Source organism: Lineus longissimus, chromosome 10 (genome assembly GCF_910592395.1).
Source record: "Lineus longissimus chromosome 10, tnLinLong1.2, whole genome shotgun sequence".
In the NCBI taxonomy this organism is placed as follows: Eukaryota; Metazoa; Nemertea; class Pilidiophora; order Heteronemertea; family Lineidae; genus Lineus; species Lineus longissimus.
Genome location: NC_088317.1, coordinates 14424214 through 14443470, shown reverse-complemented (window position 1 = coordinate 14443470; position 19257 = coordinate 14424214). Strand labels below are relative to the sequence as shown.

Below are 19257 nucleotides of genomic sequence, written 5' to 3'. Positions count from 1 at the left end.
GGCTTGCCATACATGATATATATGCAAATAGCTGTGCATTTTGATTCTGAGTTGGTGTAGCATGCATAAAAAGAGTGATTTTTTGGAATTAAATGAAAAATACACCAACTACCTAGTCTGCAGCCATGAGTTGTTGCAAGTTTTGTTGTGATGGTGGCTTTGGGCTTTGAAATCGCCTGAAGAAATGTCTCAGGTTGTTCCTACAGATCTTTATGTCTTTGCAGATTGTTGCCAAGTCCAGTAGCGCGATGCACACAAAGAATAGTATCATGAACAGCATGGACGAAACGCCTATTGATTCCGCACTGGGAGACTCCTTAGCTGGCGGTAGGTATTTCCTACCCTTTGTTGGGAGTTTCGCTTCATTTTCTGTAAGAGTATGACATGGGTGTGAGGATATTTATTTTTACTTGATTAACAATGTCATGATGACAATGTAAAGTTGAATGTCTAACATGTCTAATGTGAAAATGAAAGAAGTCGGTTAAACATGTATATATAATGTATGTATATGATGTGCCCCCTAATAAACAGCATCCTGAACTTCGTGGTATAAGACTCTCTTCAAAACATAGCCGGTGTATCTTGATAAGATGCAGATCCTTGGTAGCATGATGTGTAAACAGTTTGTGTGAAACCATCCCATGCTGAAGAAATATAAATACATGTTCAGTGTATTATGTCATTGGAGTACGGACAATTCCTGACAAGTGTAAGTTTGGTGTGTAGAGTCCATGCTGAATGTGTACGAAACACGACATCGTGGAATAGCAGTATGACTTTTGGAACTGCTTTATATTGCCTTAATTGCGGGTTAAGAAAAAAACACACAATTAGTTAGTCATGAATCAGTGTGTGTTATGCAGTTAGGCTGCCCCATACCAGCTGAAATTGTAAAAAAGGCTAAGGATAAAAATATGTGTGGGAAAAATAAAATGAAGGCTTCGTTGCCACGAATATCTGTCGGTTGTGTTCATGTGACTGAGAATGTTTTCCGCTTGCTGTCTTCATAACTGAGAATGTTGTTGGCATGCGCATGTACTGTAGGTGGTGCTCAAAACAAAAGACTCTGCTAAGTGTATTTACTGTCACGTATGCACACAAACTATTCTTACTAGAATATTGGCCGAATTCATTTCGCCTACTTGTAAAGAAGTAGCTAGCAATCTGCCCTTACTTAGTTATGTATGCCAGGTTCGCCTATAATATGACAGTGAACGAACTTGTCATTCTGTTCTTGGGAAAATTGTTTAACGCTACACCACTACACACATCAAGGCAAGGTGGTGTCCATTCTGATCGGAACTACCAGAAGTACTCCGTCCGTGCCCCTCGATCATACGTAACGGAGTCTGGGTCGGCGGGGTGGATCCACAACTTTTGTGTCAAGATGGCTGGTGTGAAGCTTTGTGTGGTATGAACCTGGCGTAATTAGATAGGACAATATAGAGATCCAGACGTTGACACGAGAACAAAATCACGAGAAGAAAATTTATTGTTGACGTCATCAAAGTTGATTGTTTGCTATCATTGTTTAATGGCCGGGTCTATTTGGCAAGCGGCTCGCCGAACAGGCATCTTTTTTGTCCTGTTTGGAGAGCCGCTTGCCAAACAGCACTAAAAAGCCACACTGTTCGGCCAGCCGGGCTTGCCGAACAGGTAAAAAATCTACCCTGTTTGGCGAGCTGGAGACTTTACTTTAATATTAATGAGTTCGGCTCTCCATTCAGGACAAGAAAAAGTCGCTGTTTGGCAAGCCGGGCTTGCCAAATAGTCACTTCCTTGTTTAATTGGCATTGCAGGTATTAAAGACACACTGTTTCATTGCATTATGAAAACAGGTAGGAATACTCGTGAAAATAACTCATCTTCTATCACCTCTCACAAAATATGATAAATTTGGCCTCGCGCTAATAAACGGAGCATCGTTTTCAATCGACTGCATAACATGACGTTAAATAGTAGAGACTGAGGTAATCTGCAGAAAGTCGCTCAAGGAATCGTTGCATTTTTGCAATGCAGCCACCTTAGATAATTAGTCAATAGGGTGGCACCTGGCAGTAGGGTGGATGTACAAACCCAAATGACTTTATCCCGTTTTTTTAACCCCATTTTGGCAAAACCTTCTTTTTCTTAATCTTATTTTCAGAAGTAGGCCTAGGGGACATTAAAAAACTCAGCAAAACGGTTGGGGTGGGATATTGACCGACGAAATCACCCAGATGCATGTCCAACGAATTCTATACATTGCATATGACACATGTTTTATCGTTATGCGAATAAATCGCAGGAATGTTTAACATTATTTTACTCTCGAACCAGTTCACAAAATGTATCTTTATATACTCTCAAACTGAAAGGGAGAATGCGCAAGTTCCTGCCCAAAAATGCGCATTGGAACAATTCCCCCCGTGTTTTTTTAACGAACTTTCAGAGTATTGATATCAAAGCAAGGATTATCAAGTGTTTATCACTGGTCCTTCAAGTCCTTGGGAATGGGCTGCAGGTCCGCACGTTTCGACGTCTTATTAGAGTTGACCCGCTTCATAAAGTGTCTACAGTTATACTTCAGCATTCGTATGTCCTTCCAGATAGTGGTAAGGTCTAGCAAAAAGATTAATATGAGGAAAATGATCACGAAAATCAGAGCGGAGTATCCAATGCTCTCTGCAGCAGTGGCCTCTTTGGGCTCAGGAACGTATTTCTTGCCCTTGGTCTCCAGCTTGGATGGTTTCTCTGGAAAATGAGGAATATTTCATCATATCATACCTTATCATAGTACGTGGGCCAATCACGTCGCGTCATTCACCGCCACGTGCCATGCGATAATGTTTGCTATTCTATGGCATTATTCTACTGATGACATCATCGCGTCATTGTCTATGTGGCTGGCCGTCCAGGTGCCGTCTGGACTTAAATTATAATGCGCCGTACTTATTAAAACTGGTATGAGGCATGAATAAATAAATATTGCACGTCAACCCATAGAATAGTCAAAATTATTTGTTCGGTAAAAACATTATTTCACGAGGCTTTATCTGATACTGTATTAGGGCTGTCGCTTATTCAATTTGCCTGTTTGAAGCCTCACTTTGACAGTTTCGTGACTTTCTCTGATATCATAACTTTTTTGTTTGCAATGATTACATGCGTGCCATTATTGCTTATACATGTACCACAGAAACAATGGAATAAGCGTCCCCGGCGGGAAATACTTGAAATATTATTTTGTTCATTACCATGATAAGTAGGGCCATTGATGCGTGCCATGCTCTAACCATGTCTTAATCAAATCTAAGTCTTTTCCCGACCCTTCAGCATTCCAATGATTATAGTACAATATTTCAACTAAGACTGAAAATTAAACAGACAGTATACAGTCTTGAAAGAAGGAAATTGTTCAGAACTGATCAAGTCCCAAATTAGTAATCTTTAATTCCCCCACCCGCAAATCAGCAGCATCGCCACAATTATTCTAAGGCAACCAATCGACAAATTGAATAGACTAGTTCATATGACGTACACACTACAACTTACGACGACACGCCACCTAGGTGAAAATCACAAATCAAACGCATACCTGTGGAACGTATGGTAACAAGTGAACGTACATAAATAAAAACAAATTGAAACACGAAAAACTGTATCTGCAAATAAAAAACACAAATAATTAATACATAAACTATAGTGTCAATCTCGGAAATGAAACCACTATCAATAAATGAAACTAATTAATACACAGTACAAGTAATTGCTTATAAATGTAACCCTGGACAACATGATGCAAAATTATTCGAAAAACACTAACGTAATAGATGACAAAATATGGGGCTATTGAGGGATTCGAAAAGAAAAGAAAGGGGGTCATCTTAAAATCGGGATACAAACATATATGACTACACAAATGAACATGACAACAACATTACAAAAATCGAAAAAACCAATTAGTTGACACAATTAGATTACTGGTATGACATGTTATTTCAATTAGCATTTCTTAATATCTTGCTTTAGATACTACATGTATACTCGTTATCAGCGAATATAACGTCAATCAACATTTAAATGAATAGTGTTAAGAGTGTTAAGTTACGATATGCCCCACTAGTCCACACATATTGGTGACTTTAATCAGCAGTCAGCAACTGAACAAAAGTCACAATAAACACCTCAGCAGTCAGAACGTTTCGCCAGAACGGACGTGAAACACTCAACCGGGATGTAACTTCCCGGACGGGATCCCACCATGAATAGCACACGAAAATTGAGGTTGTTTTTGTTGCTATATCCCGTATGGCATTTCACTGCCCACCGATCGAGCAGACATGTTTTTTTTCTATACTGGGCGTTACATCCTCGTCATTTGCAGTACGCCTATGGTATGCTTAAGCCCGCAGCACACTAGCCGCCAACTTTGGCGACAAGAAGCGTTCAGGTGACGCCTCTCGACGTCGAAGTTGGCGGCCAGTGGATCCCGGTCAGAGCACACCTGCCCAGAATCGGCGTCCAGTAGCGTCTTTTCCGCCACTTTAGGCTGCCGACGCCAATTCAGGTGGCAATCCGTAGCACACCTGGCTTCTTCTTGCGTTCAAACGCGGCGACACGCGTCAAAAATCAAACATGTTAGATATTTGGCGTTTAGTTGCGGCAAGTGGCGGCAAGTCGCGTTCGCCGACGCCGTTCGTAGCAGACTAGGGATTTTTCAGGCGTTCAGGACTCTTGCGGCAAAAAAACGCTTGTGAACGCCGAAGTTGCGGCTAGTGTGCTACGGGCTTTAGTGTCAATGGCCCAGACTGCTTTTGATCACTATAGGCCTGTAATAAAACCAGCCAGTGACACGGCTTTTAAATGGGACACCCATCATGCCATACTGATTTAATATGCAGATTCTTCACGTACACATGGTATTGACAATTCTCCTGAATATTCCCTCCTCCCATAAAAATGGTAACAATTCTTACTTGTGCATACAGGAACCTTTGGCTTCCACTGAGCCTCCTCACTGCACTTGATTAGTTGTATAGGCTCTCCGTCTGGAAACTCGTAATCCTTGGAAACACAGCTGTACGTCACTATAGTGGCGTAGGCAGTGTCGTTACTGTCCCGCTTAGTGAAGGCAGGGGACGACAGGGGAGGACACGACAGCCCTATAATTGGAATACATACATGCAATTTACATAAAAGAAGACATTAAGGAGGAGAATACAACCTTAACACTGAATGTTATTTTAAAGAGATGTTCTCTTGATTTAAACCATTGCGATCATCCCACAGAGAGAGACTTCGATACAAAACTGTCCTTTAGCCCTGCTAGAAAAGAAGCCGTATGGGATGAATCTGCGGCTAGCTCGACCAAAGGAAATCTATTTAGTATCCAATCGATGCACAAATACACAAAATCATATTACGCTCGAATGAAACTGTTTCTGTTTAATGCCACGTTGGCGAGTGCTTACGGGGGTTATCCAAAGCACGTTTTTTTGCCCGAGCCCCGTGTGCTTGCAAAACAGTTGTTTATTTTAGGTCATCAGACAATGAGGCGTTGAGAACCCGATTCTACTATAAGTGACATTCTAGTTCGGTTCTGGGTTCAAAACTTCTAATTTTTCATGGTCGTTGGTATTCATTGCTTGCTTACTTTCGCAGTCATCCAGCTTGCTAACGTTCCATCTCCCAATGAGATTGTTGACGTAGTTCTCACGGCATCCAACCCACTGTCTGACGGAGCCATCGGGGAACATGAAACCCTGGTTACACTGCCACACCACTGTATCCTTGAAGTGGTTCAGCTTCGCGTTGGCACTGGCATTGAAGACAATTGGAAATTCACCACATTCTACGGCTAGATTCAGGGAAAAAGGTTGAGTTATTACTTATATTTATAATGACAAATAATGTCAACTGTCGAATATCACACATCGAAATATTGCTGTTATTCAGATAGTATAACGTGCTTGAATGCGGATACGGTCATATACATCGTTAAAAAAGGCCGGCCTACATCCATGGCAGCGGCCATTTGCAAAGTTGAAATGATTATAGTGTTACAGCATAAAGGAAAACACAGTTCGCACTTTTCTGTGGTATCTAACTTTGCTCTAAGCACTTTTTGTGATCACGATTATCCCGATTATCCCGATAAATTACTGGAGGAAGCTAGTGGCCGCCTCTACTGCGAAGTCGAGTGATAATGATGATAACGGTCACGTAAACATATTGCCAATGAGAACAACATCATAACTTACTGTCGCACTCCTTGGGGACGTCTATCCATTGCTTGTCGGGGCCGCACCAAGCTGTCATGACAGTGGTGTTGTACTCCTCGTAAAAGTATCCATTGTCGCATTTGTAGCCGATGTAGGAGGGGTAAACGCGGTTGGTTGAATTCAAGGTGGTGTGTGGGCGTTTTGGGGGCTCAACACAGCTGATTGCTGCAACGAGATAAAAAATGGCTTTGTAAATGTTTACTCTATCTGTGTACAACTTTGGTGGGTGGCCCGTTGAGTGGATCTTTTTCACGATAAGTATCATTCTGCTAAGTCTTTGACCTTTTAGATTGAAAAATATCCCTTGCAAAATTATTACCCTTCGGCCAGCCGTTGCGACAGCGTGTTGTATTGTTATCATCCGCACTGGTGCGTATACTACGACACGCGCAGCGGAAATCAGCATTTCAAAAACGGACGCGACGGCAGTCTGTCAACGCCCGGACAGTCCCAGTCGACAGTGCCATAATGACAATGAAGTACCAGTACCCAATAGTTCACTTACGTTCGCAGGGAGCGATGCTGCCGCCAGTGGCCCATTTACCGGGGAATTCGCACAGGTATTCCATAGTCGGATTCGTTTTGATCGTTGGCTCCACTAGGCTGCTGTCATTGGGCGAGGCTGAAAAGAAAGCATGACGATTCTGAAGTTGCATATGGATAAAACAAGTAAACAAAACAACGATATCCTTGTTTCAAGTACAGGTGATGAGATTAGATGCAAAAGCACCAGAACGCCATTCCGAAATAATGAGAAAATAATACACATGTAGTTTCAATATGGTACCCCTACTCATTTCGGACTTATTTTTTTGTAAAAAGCCAGATTATATAGTGGAAAATACAATGTTGTTGGTTATTCGCAGCAAGCAAAGGGTCAAGTCAAAACCGAACGCGTTTTTGTTGTGTCCTTTATGCTGCACTTGGCATCGATCACCTCTCTAAAACGACGTTGTACGAGAGCCATCGGAAGCGCCGAGAAATATAAACGTGAAACGTGATGCCATATGTGAGCCGCCATGAGATTGACGTCGTGAGAGTAGATAGAAGGGCCTTGAAAATCATTCAAAACAAAATATTAAAGGAAATAATGCAGTTGATATCTTCCGAGTTATGTATGTGCTCAAGCAATTCACAGGAGAGAAGAAACACTCAGGTCCTTCATACACAATGCGGCCGACCAGATATTATAAATGGACCTGTCGCGGCCTTACTTGCCAGACAGGTGCAAATGAGTATTACTTGGAGGTTAACAAGCGACGACCAATTTGATCGGAAGACCCCCTGAAAAATGGCTTCGGACTCCGTCCCGGAACAGTGTGCCTCGGACCAGAGAAATGATAACATGTTCAAATCATAGCTTTTTACCCTCTTCCCCTTTGACTATTTACTTAAGAATGCTTCGGAACTAATACTCTAGTTTCTCACTTCGAACGTCCAGCTAGATCTTTACATAGCGCACATTTCTAGGCCCGTAATGGGATAATTTTCAGGCCTCCTATTCAAGCTTGTCATTGACGTTGCTGATCAATCAAGCATAGGCCTAACGAAACTCTCTCCCGCCGTGGGCTCACCAAAATGTACACACACACTGGCTTACCACAGTGGACGTTAGGCGTGCGAAGCTAGAGTATATTATTTGAATGGAATAACTTAATAATGAAATGTTATATTTATATTCTCAACATTTAAAAATCATTCACACAATTTGCCTATCGTATCGTGCACTCAAGTGCGAGTAGGTCTCATAACGCACTTCAATAAGGCCCGTTATTTTCATCGCGTGCACGACTCGAAGACCTGACACGTCAGAAACCAATAGTGAGAATGTCCGAAAAGGTGGTGTACACTCTGAGATGGTGAGCTCTTAAAAAGTTTGGAGAAGTCAACTAAGGTTTCTGTGACCTTCAAAGAGATAGACAATCTCGAATGCTAAAAAAATACTTGGTAAATAAGGTATAGAACAGATGTGGCACATACGGGAAAGCCCCTTTTATTGTCTGGCAACAGGTAGATTGAACAAAGAGAGGTACAAAAGTCAAATAAAGGTAAACACTCAGACACATGCCATCAACAAACGAACTGAGAATTGAAGACGTCGTCTTGCTAAAACAACCTGAGTCAAAGTTTAAGTTGCAGGTTTGAATTTATAGTATGACTAAACTGTAGTAAGTCATAATATAAATCCAAACCAGCAACTTCTTCTCCTGAATTGTTTCACTTTTCAGGGTGGTTCATTAATGGTTAACGCGTAAATTCGGAACAGAACGTACACTTAGCTGTGTACAAAACTACAGCTAAGTGTACGTTCTGTTCCGACTTTAGCTGTGTACAAAACTACAGCTAAGTGTACGTTCTGTTCCGACTTTAGCTGTGTACAAAACTACAGCTAAGTGTACGTTCTGTTCCGACTTTAGCTGTGTACAAAACTACAGCTAAGTGTACGTTCTATTCCGACTTTACGCGTTAACCATAAACGATCCACCCTGAAACAATTCAGGAGAACTAAGTTGAAACAAGAGGCCCAAGGGCCTGGCGCTCAGCTGAAATGGATAAGTGAAGGCAAGGGCCAAGTGTGTGTCGGTACCGTTATTATGAGGCAACGTGAAGCTATAACGTCTAGCACGCAGAGGTGCTGATGCGAAAGACCTTCTTGCTATATCAGTGCATGCTGAAGTACTGAGTTGACGTCACCCTGGTATTATGACGTAAAGTCATTTCTATTGCCGTTGCAGTAGTGGGGTGTGTGATGACGTCAAGGAGTTGTGTGGTGACGTCAAAGAGTGGAGTCCTTGTCTTCATGCAGCGTAGGTGGAACTAATAACATGCACATGGACACAAGGTACATAATTATTACAGTGTATTTTGTGAGGTGGGGCCTGGTGCTTTACAATGGTCAAATGAACCGACTGTTGTCTGGACATTGATGAAGTGGATGCAGCCAAATGTTTGGGACGGTCTTTTTTGTATGTGAAGAAAAGAAGATAAAGAGTTGGTTAACAAAATGAACTTTATTGGTGCGGCAGATATTTGATGCCTTTCGGCAGATATTTGAAGCGCCTTGCGGCAGATATTTGTTGCCTTGCGGCAGATATTTGATAACGCTCTCCGGGAATGGAAAGCAGTAAAACGAGTAAGCACACCTTACTCTGAATGTGGGAACAGCAAGTGCTTTCCTGGACTTGAAATGTGCCAACGACTCCTCTTGCAATAACCAACAACAGTTGATCTGTAAAAAAAGAGAAGAGAAATTAACACTGACTGAATAAAAAAGGGTGACAAAGACGGGGAAATGTACACCACCGGATACAGTCTGTGCTTGATCAGGCATCGGTCAGATGATATCCTGAACAAGGCATCTATGGAAGCAAATCCAGAAAGAGACTTAACCTTCGAAGGGCACACTTATTACTCAGTGAAAAGTCAGTCCTGTGGGCTGTTTTCCAATTCAAAATAAAAGTGTAACCTCTTTAAATTAGTCTCACAGACTGAACCATAACACTCAACAGCCAACCGTGCCCACATGATGTGAGCCGAGAGCTGGGCTTAAAGATGAGCGAGTGGTGTACTACATTTTGAAAATTGTCTATCGTCTACGACATGTGACAGAACAGGATCTAGTGGACTTAATGATGAGGTACTATCAAATAAGGTGTCCATCAAATGAATCATGAGGGCCTGTTGAGTTATACTCTAAGCCTGTCCTATAGGGCTAGGCTATGGATTTTGTCTTTTTTACAGCTACAGTACAGCCATGCACAGCGCAGTGTACAGACAGTACAGGATTGCAAACCAAAAACATGAGCATTGCTGCGTAACGAAACTGCAGTGGGATTCATACTACGATGTCATAATGTGACTTTCAAAATAATTGTAAACAAACGTAAATGGCGAAATTTGTTGCAAAATTGCCATCCACAACAACTCAGGGACCGTAGCCAAAATGGCCGACGGCGAATTCTCCGGTCGCTAGCGCAGTCCATAAACAAGCATCAATTTTACCAACTTTGGGCGCAAGCTTGGTCATCAAAATTACAGAACTGTTAGAAATACATCCAAACAACATATATATACAGTTAAAAGTGCATAAAAATCCCGTTTCAACCTCCGGGCGCTACCTTTTTTTCTCCGCCAGACGCCGGCCCTACCGGTCGTTATTTAGTGCGACCGCCACCAGAGTGTTTATCACGATCTTTCGCCGTTTTAATTGCGCGTTTTAGGCAGATTAATCAATTATTACATGCATGCATTATATATCACCGAAATGATAATTGCGTAGGCTATTTGAAACTAAGTTCAGATATTATTTTTGATCTTTGAATTGAATTAAGGCGAGTGATTTTTGACACCCGGTCGACATATCAGGACTTGCAAAATTCACGCGAGATCGCTTGCTTCATCGGCACGTTTGAAAACCGAATTTCACAAATTCTACAAATATTTATCACATACCATATGTATCACCACAAAGGTAACTCTCTAGACTATTTGAAACCAAGTTCAGATACTTATTTTCACAAAAATTCGAAGCTATGCAAGCGATTTTTCAGTGGTAGAGATCGACGGAAACAAATTTCTCGCTCTAAAATGACATGAGACGAGCACCAACTTTCGCTAATTTGTGCACAAAATTTCCGCAATATTATAAAAAACTATCGATAAATCTGAATTATATAGACTCTTTTCAGTACCTAAACAAATTTCAGGTACATGGTCATGTTGATTAAAAGAGTATCAACCGATTGAACATGAGAAAGTTCACTCATCTTCATTGAAGCAGCGACTACCGCCATTTTTAAATGGTGGCATCTCTTCTATCGATCGGCCAATCAGCGGCACTGCTTGCAAAAAGTTGAGCCACCGCCAAATTTGAAATCGCCAAAATTCAGTCAATGTGCCTGCAGCGCCAACTGGCGGTGAAAACTATATCAATTCCATTAAAAGTAAAAAATGAAAAAATATTAAAAAATATTCAGCCACATTTGAAAACAATATTTGCTCTGTGGACCGAGGTAAAAAGGGAAAGAAATCTAAACGCGAAATGACCTCATTCTCTTAATACAGGTCGGATCGCGCTGATTTTTCGTGTTTTGAGTTCACCTTGGGCAACTCCTAATTTAGCACCGTCAACGAAGTGGCTAGGCCTTCCCAATCAGAAATGTCCAATTTTGTCCACAGATGGGTCCCTAGATGGATGGATGGATGGATGGATGGATGGATTGCAGGACGGACACCATTTGAACAGCTATTCTACTAGCTCCGCTGACTTTGTCAGCTGAGCTAATAATCAATCTGCGCTGCAACCTGAGCAATCAAGACCCGATTAACATGGTATGACGTGATTTTTGCCAACATAGCTAAACGTATGTTTTTGGCGCCAATACGTTTGTTCTTTTACAAGTTCAAAAACGGACGATTTAAATGACCGTTGTATTTCACGTGACAATATTCCTGCACAGAAATCTTTGATTTGTCTCGCCATGAGTGATCCAGTCAAACAGTATTTCGAACAATTTTAGATACTAAACTGACTCTTTAACAAAGACTTCGGTTGTTTTACAAGAGTACCCTTCCACACATGAACTCAGATGATATACAATGTAGCACTTGCAAGAAGTTTCATTACTCTTTTCCCGCCGCTATAACGCCACATGCATTGCACTAAATGTTGATCTTAAAAACTTAAAGGAATGTAGGGAACACTTTAAGGTAAACACCAAAGAAGCACTCCTATTGGTGAAATCATGTTACTTTGGAGACGTTTCTATAGGTTATGTAAGGCGGTCTTATAGAGCTGGGAATAGAGTATTTGCTTTTATACAATATGAAGAGACAGCCATATCTCAGGCAGACGATAGTTTCCTACTCAGTGGTGTCGCTGGTGCTGTAGTTGTTGTTGTCGTCGTATTTCCTGTATTGTTCTGTTTTGCTGTTTGCATTTAAATGATAACTAAGGTGTATGTCCATGAAAAAAAATAACCGGGCGGGGGGACAAGATACAAAAAACGAACTCCGGCCGACACTTTTATTCTAAACTTCGATGAATGATGAAGATAACAAACCAATGCACTTAATTGACATGTACATGTCTGGTATCGCTAATTGGGTGAAATGGCTTATGGTATAGTTCATACTTGTTGATCAATGTTTTAACCCAATGGTACCCAACACCAATGGAACAACTCCCAAATATAAATCGATTGGATGTTAATAATGATGTACACTCTTCTTTCATCGATCTAAGACCAGATGATTGATTTCTTCGAAAACGAAACAAAGGCAATATACCGGACGTCATGACCAGCAACTTGGTGTCGCCAAGTGATGTCTATTCTAACTGAAGATACTGTATAGCACTGGCATGATCATGTGCTCAATCCTGCTTGAGTCGAATACTACATTATCATTCAAACCCGGTATTAGATCGTTGAAACTAGAGTCGCAAGTTCACATTCAATATAAATGAGAAAAAAAGGTATTCTACATTTCTTCCAAATAATAGCATGATTAATTAAGCTTGGTATTAGCAAAATGGTGATATTTTTATTGTAAAATGCCCTGGAACAGCTTCAACAGTAGAACGATGGGAATTAAGGCCTAGGCGCGGGCAGGCTTTGTTTAAAAGACAAAATACAGTATATTTGGCTTGGCCATATTAACTGCGAAGGGGAAAACACGCTATTTAACATACCTGCAATCTTGGCCTGCCAGTCTCTGTACCTGGCGGCGTAGTCAGGGAGCTCGTAGCCAGGAGCGCAGGAGTATTTGACTGTCAGTTCGATGTATGGGAAGGGCGGCTTGGGTACTGTGTGCTCCGCCTTTGGCAGATCGGGACATCGCTTTGCTGGAAGAATAAACAAAGTAATGATTAGCGCGTGTTTGAATATTAAGCAGCCGTCAATATTCGTCGCCAGTACTTACGGTAGATCAACGCCGCATTTTTTACCGACTATCTCCCCTCTTAAATCTTGAGTTGAGAGCTGAGTGCCAATTAGGACATTTCTAGCTCTATAAACGATTTTGGGCGATTGCAATGAAAGGAGGAGGAAACCGGAGAGCCGAGAGGAAACCTACGCTGTCGAAGAGAGTCGTCCTCTTTAATACTTGAGTGTATCAAGATCGACAAGGAACCGAACCCGGTGTAAAAGAAATGCAAGTCCCCCGGAATCTAAGTCCTGTCCTTTTGTTAAAGTGAATAGAGTCGCCGAGTTCCTTTGTTGAAGATTATGTAGCTAACCCTTACCCACCCATTAACCACATTCGTTGACAATACACAGCTATTGTATGGGGTCCTGCATTCCTAGGACGTCCATTCCTTTTACACCGGGACCTGAGAGAGATCACAGGGGCTGATTTCTCCACTTCGCCACTCCGACAGCCTTATATCCTGGCGACCAGTTGAGAAATTCATGAGATGACAGGTCACCGAACAGGGGGATTCTCCATTACTTTCGCCGTGCCCCCCTGATATGCGTTATAAGGCATATATAGAAGAGGTAATTTCACGAACGATGTTGCCCTTTGAATTCAACATTGTACACAACTCCACTTTTACACTATGTTGAATTTATACGATAAAACGAAGGCCGTCCTAATTAGACACATGCGCAGTCCTGGAACTAGATTTATAAATGACGTCGCTCCATCTCAATCTTGTGTTTAATTGGCGGGCTAGATGCAGTGGGGGAATGACAAACAGCTTTGAACACACGTGGAACGAAACGGACTTGGCACTTCAAAAATAGCAATATCACAAATCTCCCGATAACAACCTATCGGGTACGAATATATTGCTATCAAAAGTGGCATCAACATCAGTGTTCTTAAATGAATGACGGATTCAAAACTCACCTGTCTTTTGGCAAATATAATAATTTTTCGCATTGCAGTCAGCAGAGTTCCACTTAGCAAATATAGCGTACGCTATATTATTAGCAGGAACGTAATTTTTCGTCATGACCAGGCACGTTTCTTTAGGGCGCTCATCGGGTTGCTTATTTCCTAGAAAGTTGTAGTATGTCACTGTGTCCTTGGTCTCTCCCCATGTGTAGTTTTGACCCACTGAAACAAATGAACAGAATCGCTCGCTTTGTGTTTCTTGATGCCACTTTGATGTTTCCTTTAAAATAACATCGACTTCATCAAGAAGTTACATTGTCACGTTGCCTTGGTCACAACTCAACATTCATATGTAGACCAAGGAATTTTCAAAGCAGCAAATAGACGACGCCCATGAGGCCTACATTTCGAGCATCACTTCAATCATTCTTCAATTCACGCTGACTGCTAGTGGAATTTGTGTGAAATTGACCAGCAAAATAAGGCAGAGTGAGTTGTTGCTTTGAGCGACGTCTGGCGAGGCAATGCAAACTGAAATACTTATATTATCTCGTCACATACACAATGTGACAAACTTACCCACTCTCGTCCCATACACCCAATGATCGACCCAATCATTCTTCAGAACAACGTCAAGAAAAAGCTGTTCTTCCTCGTGTTTGATCTCCGCAAGGCTGCCCATTATCGTCTTACAAGCCGCTTTCGCATCTTCGAAATTTTTCTCTTCGTGGAAGAGTCTGTAGCAGTTTCCACTTCTGTTGCTGTAGGCCCATTCAGCATTCTTGGCCTGATCGTCGTCACAGATCAACTCGGTGCGTTTAAAAGGAGCTTTAAAGAAACGGACGACGAAAAATATCAAGTTGGTTTAATATTTTTAGCACATGTGGTCAATGCGGGCGGGGCAAAAACTTCAAAGACATCAAATCAAATTTGGGACTGAGTGTGTTATTAGACATTTTGGTTCGCTAGTTTGGGAGGAACTGTGAGCTGAAGCTGGTATAACATGACTGTATATAAAAAAAAGAAGAAAGAAGAAACGAAAGAAAAAGAATTGTCTTGACTAGCAATCATAATATCTTTGGTCTTAGTATCAGCCAGGCAACTGGATGTTTCTATACTTCTTTAAAACATGTTATGGTGAATCATGATCTTAATCCAATATATTTACTACTCCGGCATCTTTGAGTCAGAGTTACGAGGCCGATATAGGGACTATCACTGGTAAAATAATATGTCATGATGAAATCAATGTCCAGTGTACTATTAGTAATATTCTTTGTATTCTTCACGAGGGACCGTCTCTATCAAAAGTTCTTCATCCCAATGTTGGTATGACGAAACGCGAAAAAACACCTCAATTCTCGATCAGTCTAGTCACCAATTATACAAATATCATTCAACATGATAATTTTTCGCACCTTTTAAATTTGGAACATGATTTTGATAAACATGTTTGAAAATGTAAAACGATCAAATTCTCGCATCATCTTCTTGCAGAGCAGTAAAGATGTGCTCCAAATACCAATGTCTCCTTTAAATTGCCAACTCCTTAAAGCAACACTTGATTGAGACGATGCGGGGCATACATACTGGGTAGACGCGTTTTAGCTTGTTGAAGGGCGCGTGGGGAAAAGGCATATGTTACACGCCCTTAAACCGGCCAAATAGCGTCTACACAATCCAGTATGTTTCCCTTAAATTGGCTGCCGTGACGCCCCAGCGCGCTGAGGATGATTGGCCAACGTCGTATCTCTGCCACAATTGAAACATAAATGAATAATGAAATCTAAATGGAATGCATCATCAACGCAACGAGACTGCCTCATTGGCATGGCAACTGGTAAACAATGCTACGGTTAATTACTGGACCGTAGCCATTTGTTTCATACTGCGCTACTTCCGACCAATCTGTCATAAGGAATACGCAATTACTTTTATTTTGATTACGAATTAAAAAAAATGCTGCATCAATATTATAATTTCATGGCAAATCAATAAAATATCTAGACATGATGCATGAGTCTTCACGCATTCGGCAGTTCAGATTTCGTATTTTCAGCGTTTGTTCTGCATTTGGGGGTGACGGATTTTCTCCAGGGACTATTTCTCCTGATCCATGTTTATGCGTGCCACTACGGTTATGCGCCAATTTGGTTTAAGGAATTGACAACTCACTGGAAGGGTGGAGCTAAAATGTAGACCAAAACCGAGGCGTAGCGGGTGAGACAATCAATACCGACAGTGAGGTATCAATTTCTATTCTAAACCATTTCAAATTAAATGTCGAATAATGTGGTTTTTAATGCTTTTGAAATGCTTCCACATTTTGCGCCAACCCAAGCGGTTAAAGTTGCCAAACCATAACCGCTGAATTCAAAACGAGGCTTCATTGGCGCATAGTGCCATTACACCATCATGTGCGGTTCATTATAAACCCAGTTATTTTAGAATTATTGGCCTACTGAATCCGACTTCGGTGAGAGGTTACGTTACACACTTGTTGGGGTCTTTATCATGCCCTGGCATAGACAAAAGATACAAGGAACCTAGGTTTTAAGTCCCATTCGAAGGACTGTGAAGAGCCAGGAAGTTTATTTCCTTGAAAGCTACGCCGGTTGTTCAGATATTAAATCTACATACAACATTAAAATGACCCTGATTCAAGAGAGGTTTTTGATTATGCAAACGAGTTTTTATATATAGTTTTTCTAATTTCTGTTGTTCGAATGAGCCATCTGAGTATTCGTAGTTATAATGGTATCGATTCGCTTCACGCGTCGCCTTGGAAACAAAGTCTTGGACGCACGATGTCCGAAAATGGATATCCGTGATGACCAATGCAACTGGATTTTGTTCATAGATTATTGCAGTTGCATGATGTTTAGCTATAGTTTTCCACCAATCGCTTGTTATTAAGTAGTTGGAAGTTGGAAATATCTTCAACGAGGAAAAACAGATAAACAACGCATAGTTCGCGTCCGCTTCGAAGATACACAATCATGCATCGCCTCTTATCATACTTATAGAAGCACTACGAACATTGCACAGGAAGCCCGACGCTGTTCCTTATATTGCACTACTTATATGCTCATGAGCCAGTAGCGTTTGGGCCAGGATCCAGTTCAAAAACATTTATGGACTGGTAATCAAAAGCACGCGTTCTGATAACACGATGTTGACTAGTCATTTAATGAACATTGCTGTACATGAAATGAGCTCTCCATGAAAACAGGAGAATATCTTTAATACCCCTTCGGAAAACACGGTAACACAGCAGACGAGCGTCTTACTGATCAGAAGCTCGTGAGTTCGAGGCTTTGACAGTTATTACTGAGAACTGTCAACTGGCCTGATGAAGTGGCAAATTGCGCTCCTTGCTTTCTATAGGGGGGATATAAAGCACTTTGAGACAGTACAATTGTACAGTACATGATATCTTACATTTCCTTTCCTTTATGTCGTTAAAATTAGCAAAGGTAGCCCCCAGTGTGTTTCCTTTGCTACGAATGCAATGCAAATGCCCATGAATGAATTGCTGATACAAAATAACAGATGGAAAAACAACACGTCAATCACATGGACTAATAACTTTAAAACAAACTTACCAGTGAAGTATTTGGACTCTGTAAAGCAGAAAATAGAAACGACGAATAGGTTTTAATTTTTTTAAACTCTGTCCAGTCTGATATTTTTGGAAAAGATAGATGGTGGTGATAATGATGGTCCACGCAAGTTCCACTGTTAGCACACCAAGACAATTAAGGCCTGATTTCAGCTGCGGGAAAATAACACCAGGCCCCAGCGGTCATTTGAAATGTAGAAAATACCCCCTGGTGCATTTGGCTTCGTTATAGCATATTCTTCCGCCTCCCATCAACTGCACCGAGCTGGCGGTTATTGGAATTACTAAATAACCGCTGGGGTAGGGCGTAATTTTCCACCGGCGATGACCACAGCGGGAAACGGAATGAGGTATTATTTACGTCAGAAATAAGCCATTAGTAATATAAAAAGGATTGATAGTCTCACGATTTTGAACGAACACGAATTCATATATCAATGTTTTTGATGCCTAGATTTACCAAAGGGTTGCATTAATTGGTCTAACTCGATCCCAACATTGTTAGGATCAAACGCAAGGTTTAAACTCAATCGTTGTAAAACACATTGATGTTATTTGAACGACAATTCCGTGTAAAAGTTGTGAATATCAGCCACGTTTAGTTACTAGTAAAGAAGATTCATATAATATTCATATATGAATGATTTAACTGTACAACTGAATTTGAGTTGGAGAAAATAGTTCATGATATCGTACCCACCTGTTATGACCACCACAACAAGGACAGCTACAACTACGAGTATCCACTTCATTATCACAACCGTAAGTACTATCACAGAAATGCCAAGAGCCCAAAAAAATAGGAAAACAGACCAAAACAACCTAAATGAATTCAGCCATTCAGATATATCCCATGACATACAACTCTGAACCTGTCCCTGGTATCCCTCTCGAGACTGCGCACGCACTGTGAATGTATTGATATGCGCAGCAGCGAATATTTTGTTCTTACCGACTGTGCAAACATGGCGGCCGGAATCCCTTGGAGACGGACGTGCTACCAGGATGAGTCGAAAAACAACTTATGCAATTTAATTTGAACAAGAGATTAATTGTGTGCATGTCAGGTGATGCATTACATGCTAGTAGGGGTTTATCGATATTTTAACGAGCAGGCAGTAGCGGCCCGGGTTGCATGTTAAGAAGGGCAGCGGGAACTTTTTTTCTTTTATCGTGAGGCTGCTGCAGGTTCGATTCACTACACGATACTTTCGGGTCAAAATTATAGCTTTCTATGTTTCATCTACCAGATTTATTCAAATAGGGCACGTAATTCAACCAAATAGCAAAATGCTAAATGGTAAATGATAACTGCAAAATGGGTAGCGCGACCGGGTTGAACGTGCTGTCAAGTGCTAGATTCAGCCGAATAGAATTTTAACAGCTTGTTAAACTTGAGGCGCGATAGAATGGAATTAAACCTCTCTATCAGGTTTTGGCCAACCATCATTTGATTTAAGTACAGGCCTGTCCCCCCAGTGCATTCGCAGTGGTAATACCGTAACGCATTCGCGCCGATGCAACTGGATG

At 41.3% G+C, this 19257-nt stretch overlaps 1 protein-coding gene across 1 annotated transcript; it reads right to left on the bottom strand.

The window, feature by feature from the left end:
* Positions 1-275: 275 nt before the first annotated feature.
* On the bottom strand, positions 276-18623 carry LOC135494521 (E-selectin-like). Its single transcript, XM_064782570.1, has 10 exons — positions 18428-18623; positions 17711-17728; positions 14685-14933; positions 14118-14327; positions 12958-13110; positions 6772-6888; positions 6246-6431; positions 5639-5842; positions 4962-5147; positions 276-2736 (listed from the first exon to the last, which is right to left on the bottom strand). Exons 1-10 carry the CDS (start codon positions 18585-18587, stop codon positions 2471-2473), a joined length of 1749 nt encoding a protein of 582 aa, XP_064638640.1. The 5' UTR covers positions 18588-18623; the 3' UTR covers positions 276-2470.
* Between the last annotated feature and the right edge of the window lie 634 nt (positions 18624-19257).

What these genes read in the sequence shown, in the direction of transcription:
- LOC135494521 (XM_064782570.1), bottom strand. Translation starts at nt 18,587, where the DNA reads ATGTCATGGGATATATCTGAATGGCTGAATTCATTTAGGTTGTTTTGG. An exon ending in CTGGCAGGCCAAGATTGCAG is followed by an intron (nt 6,889 to 12,957) that starts GTATGTTAAATA and finishes CTTTCTTTTCAG; the next exon opens with CCTCGCCCAATGACAGCAGC. An exon ending in CAAGCTGGATGACTGCGAAA is followed by an intron (nt 5,148 to 5,638) that starts GTAAGCAAGCAA and finishes TTCCAATTATAG; the next exon opens with GGCTGTCGTGTCCTCCCCTG.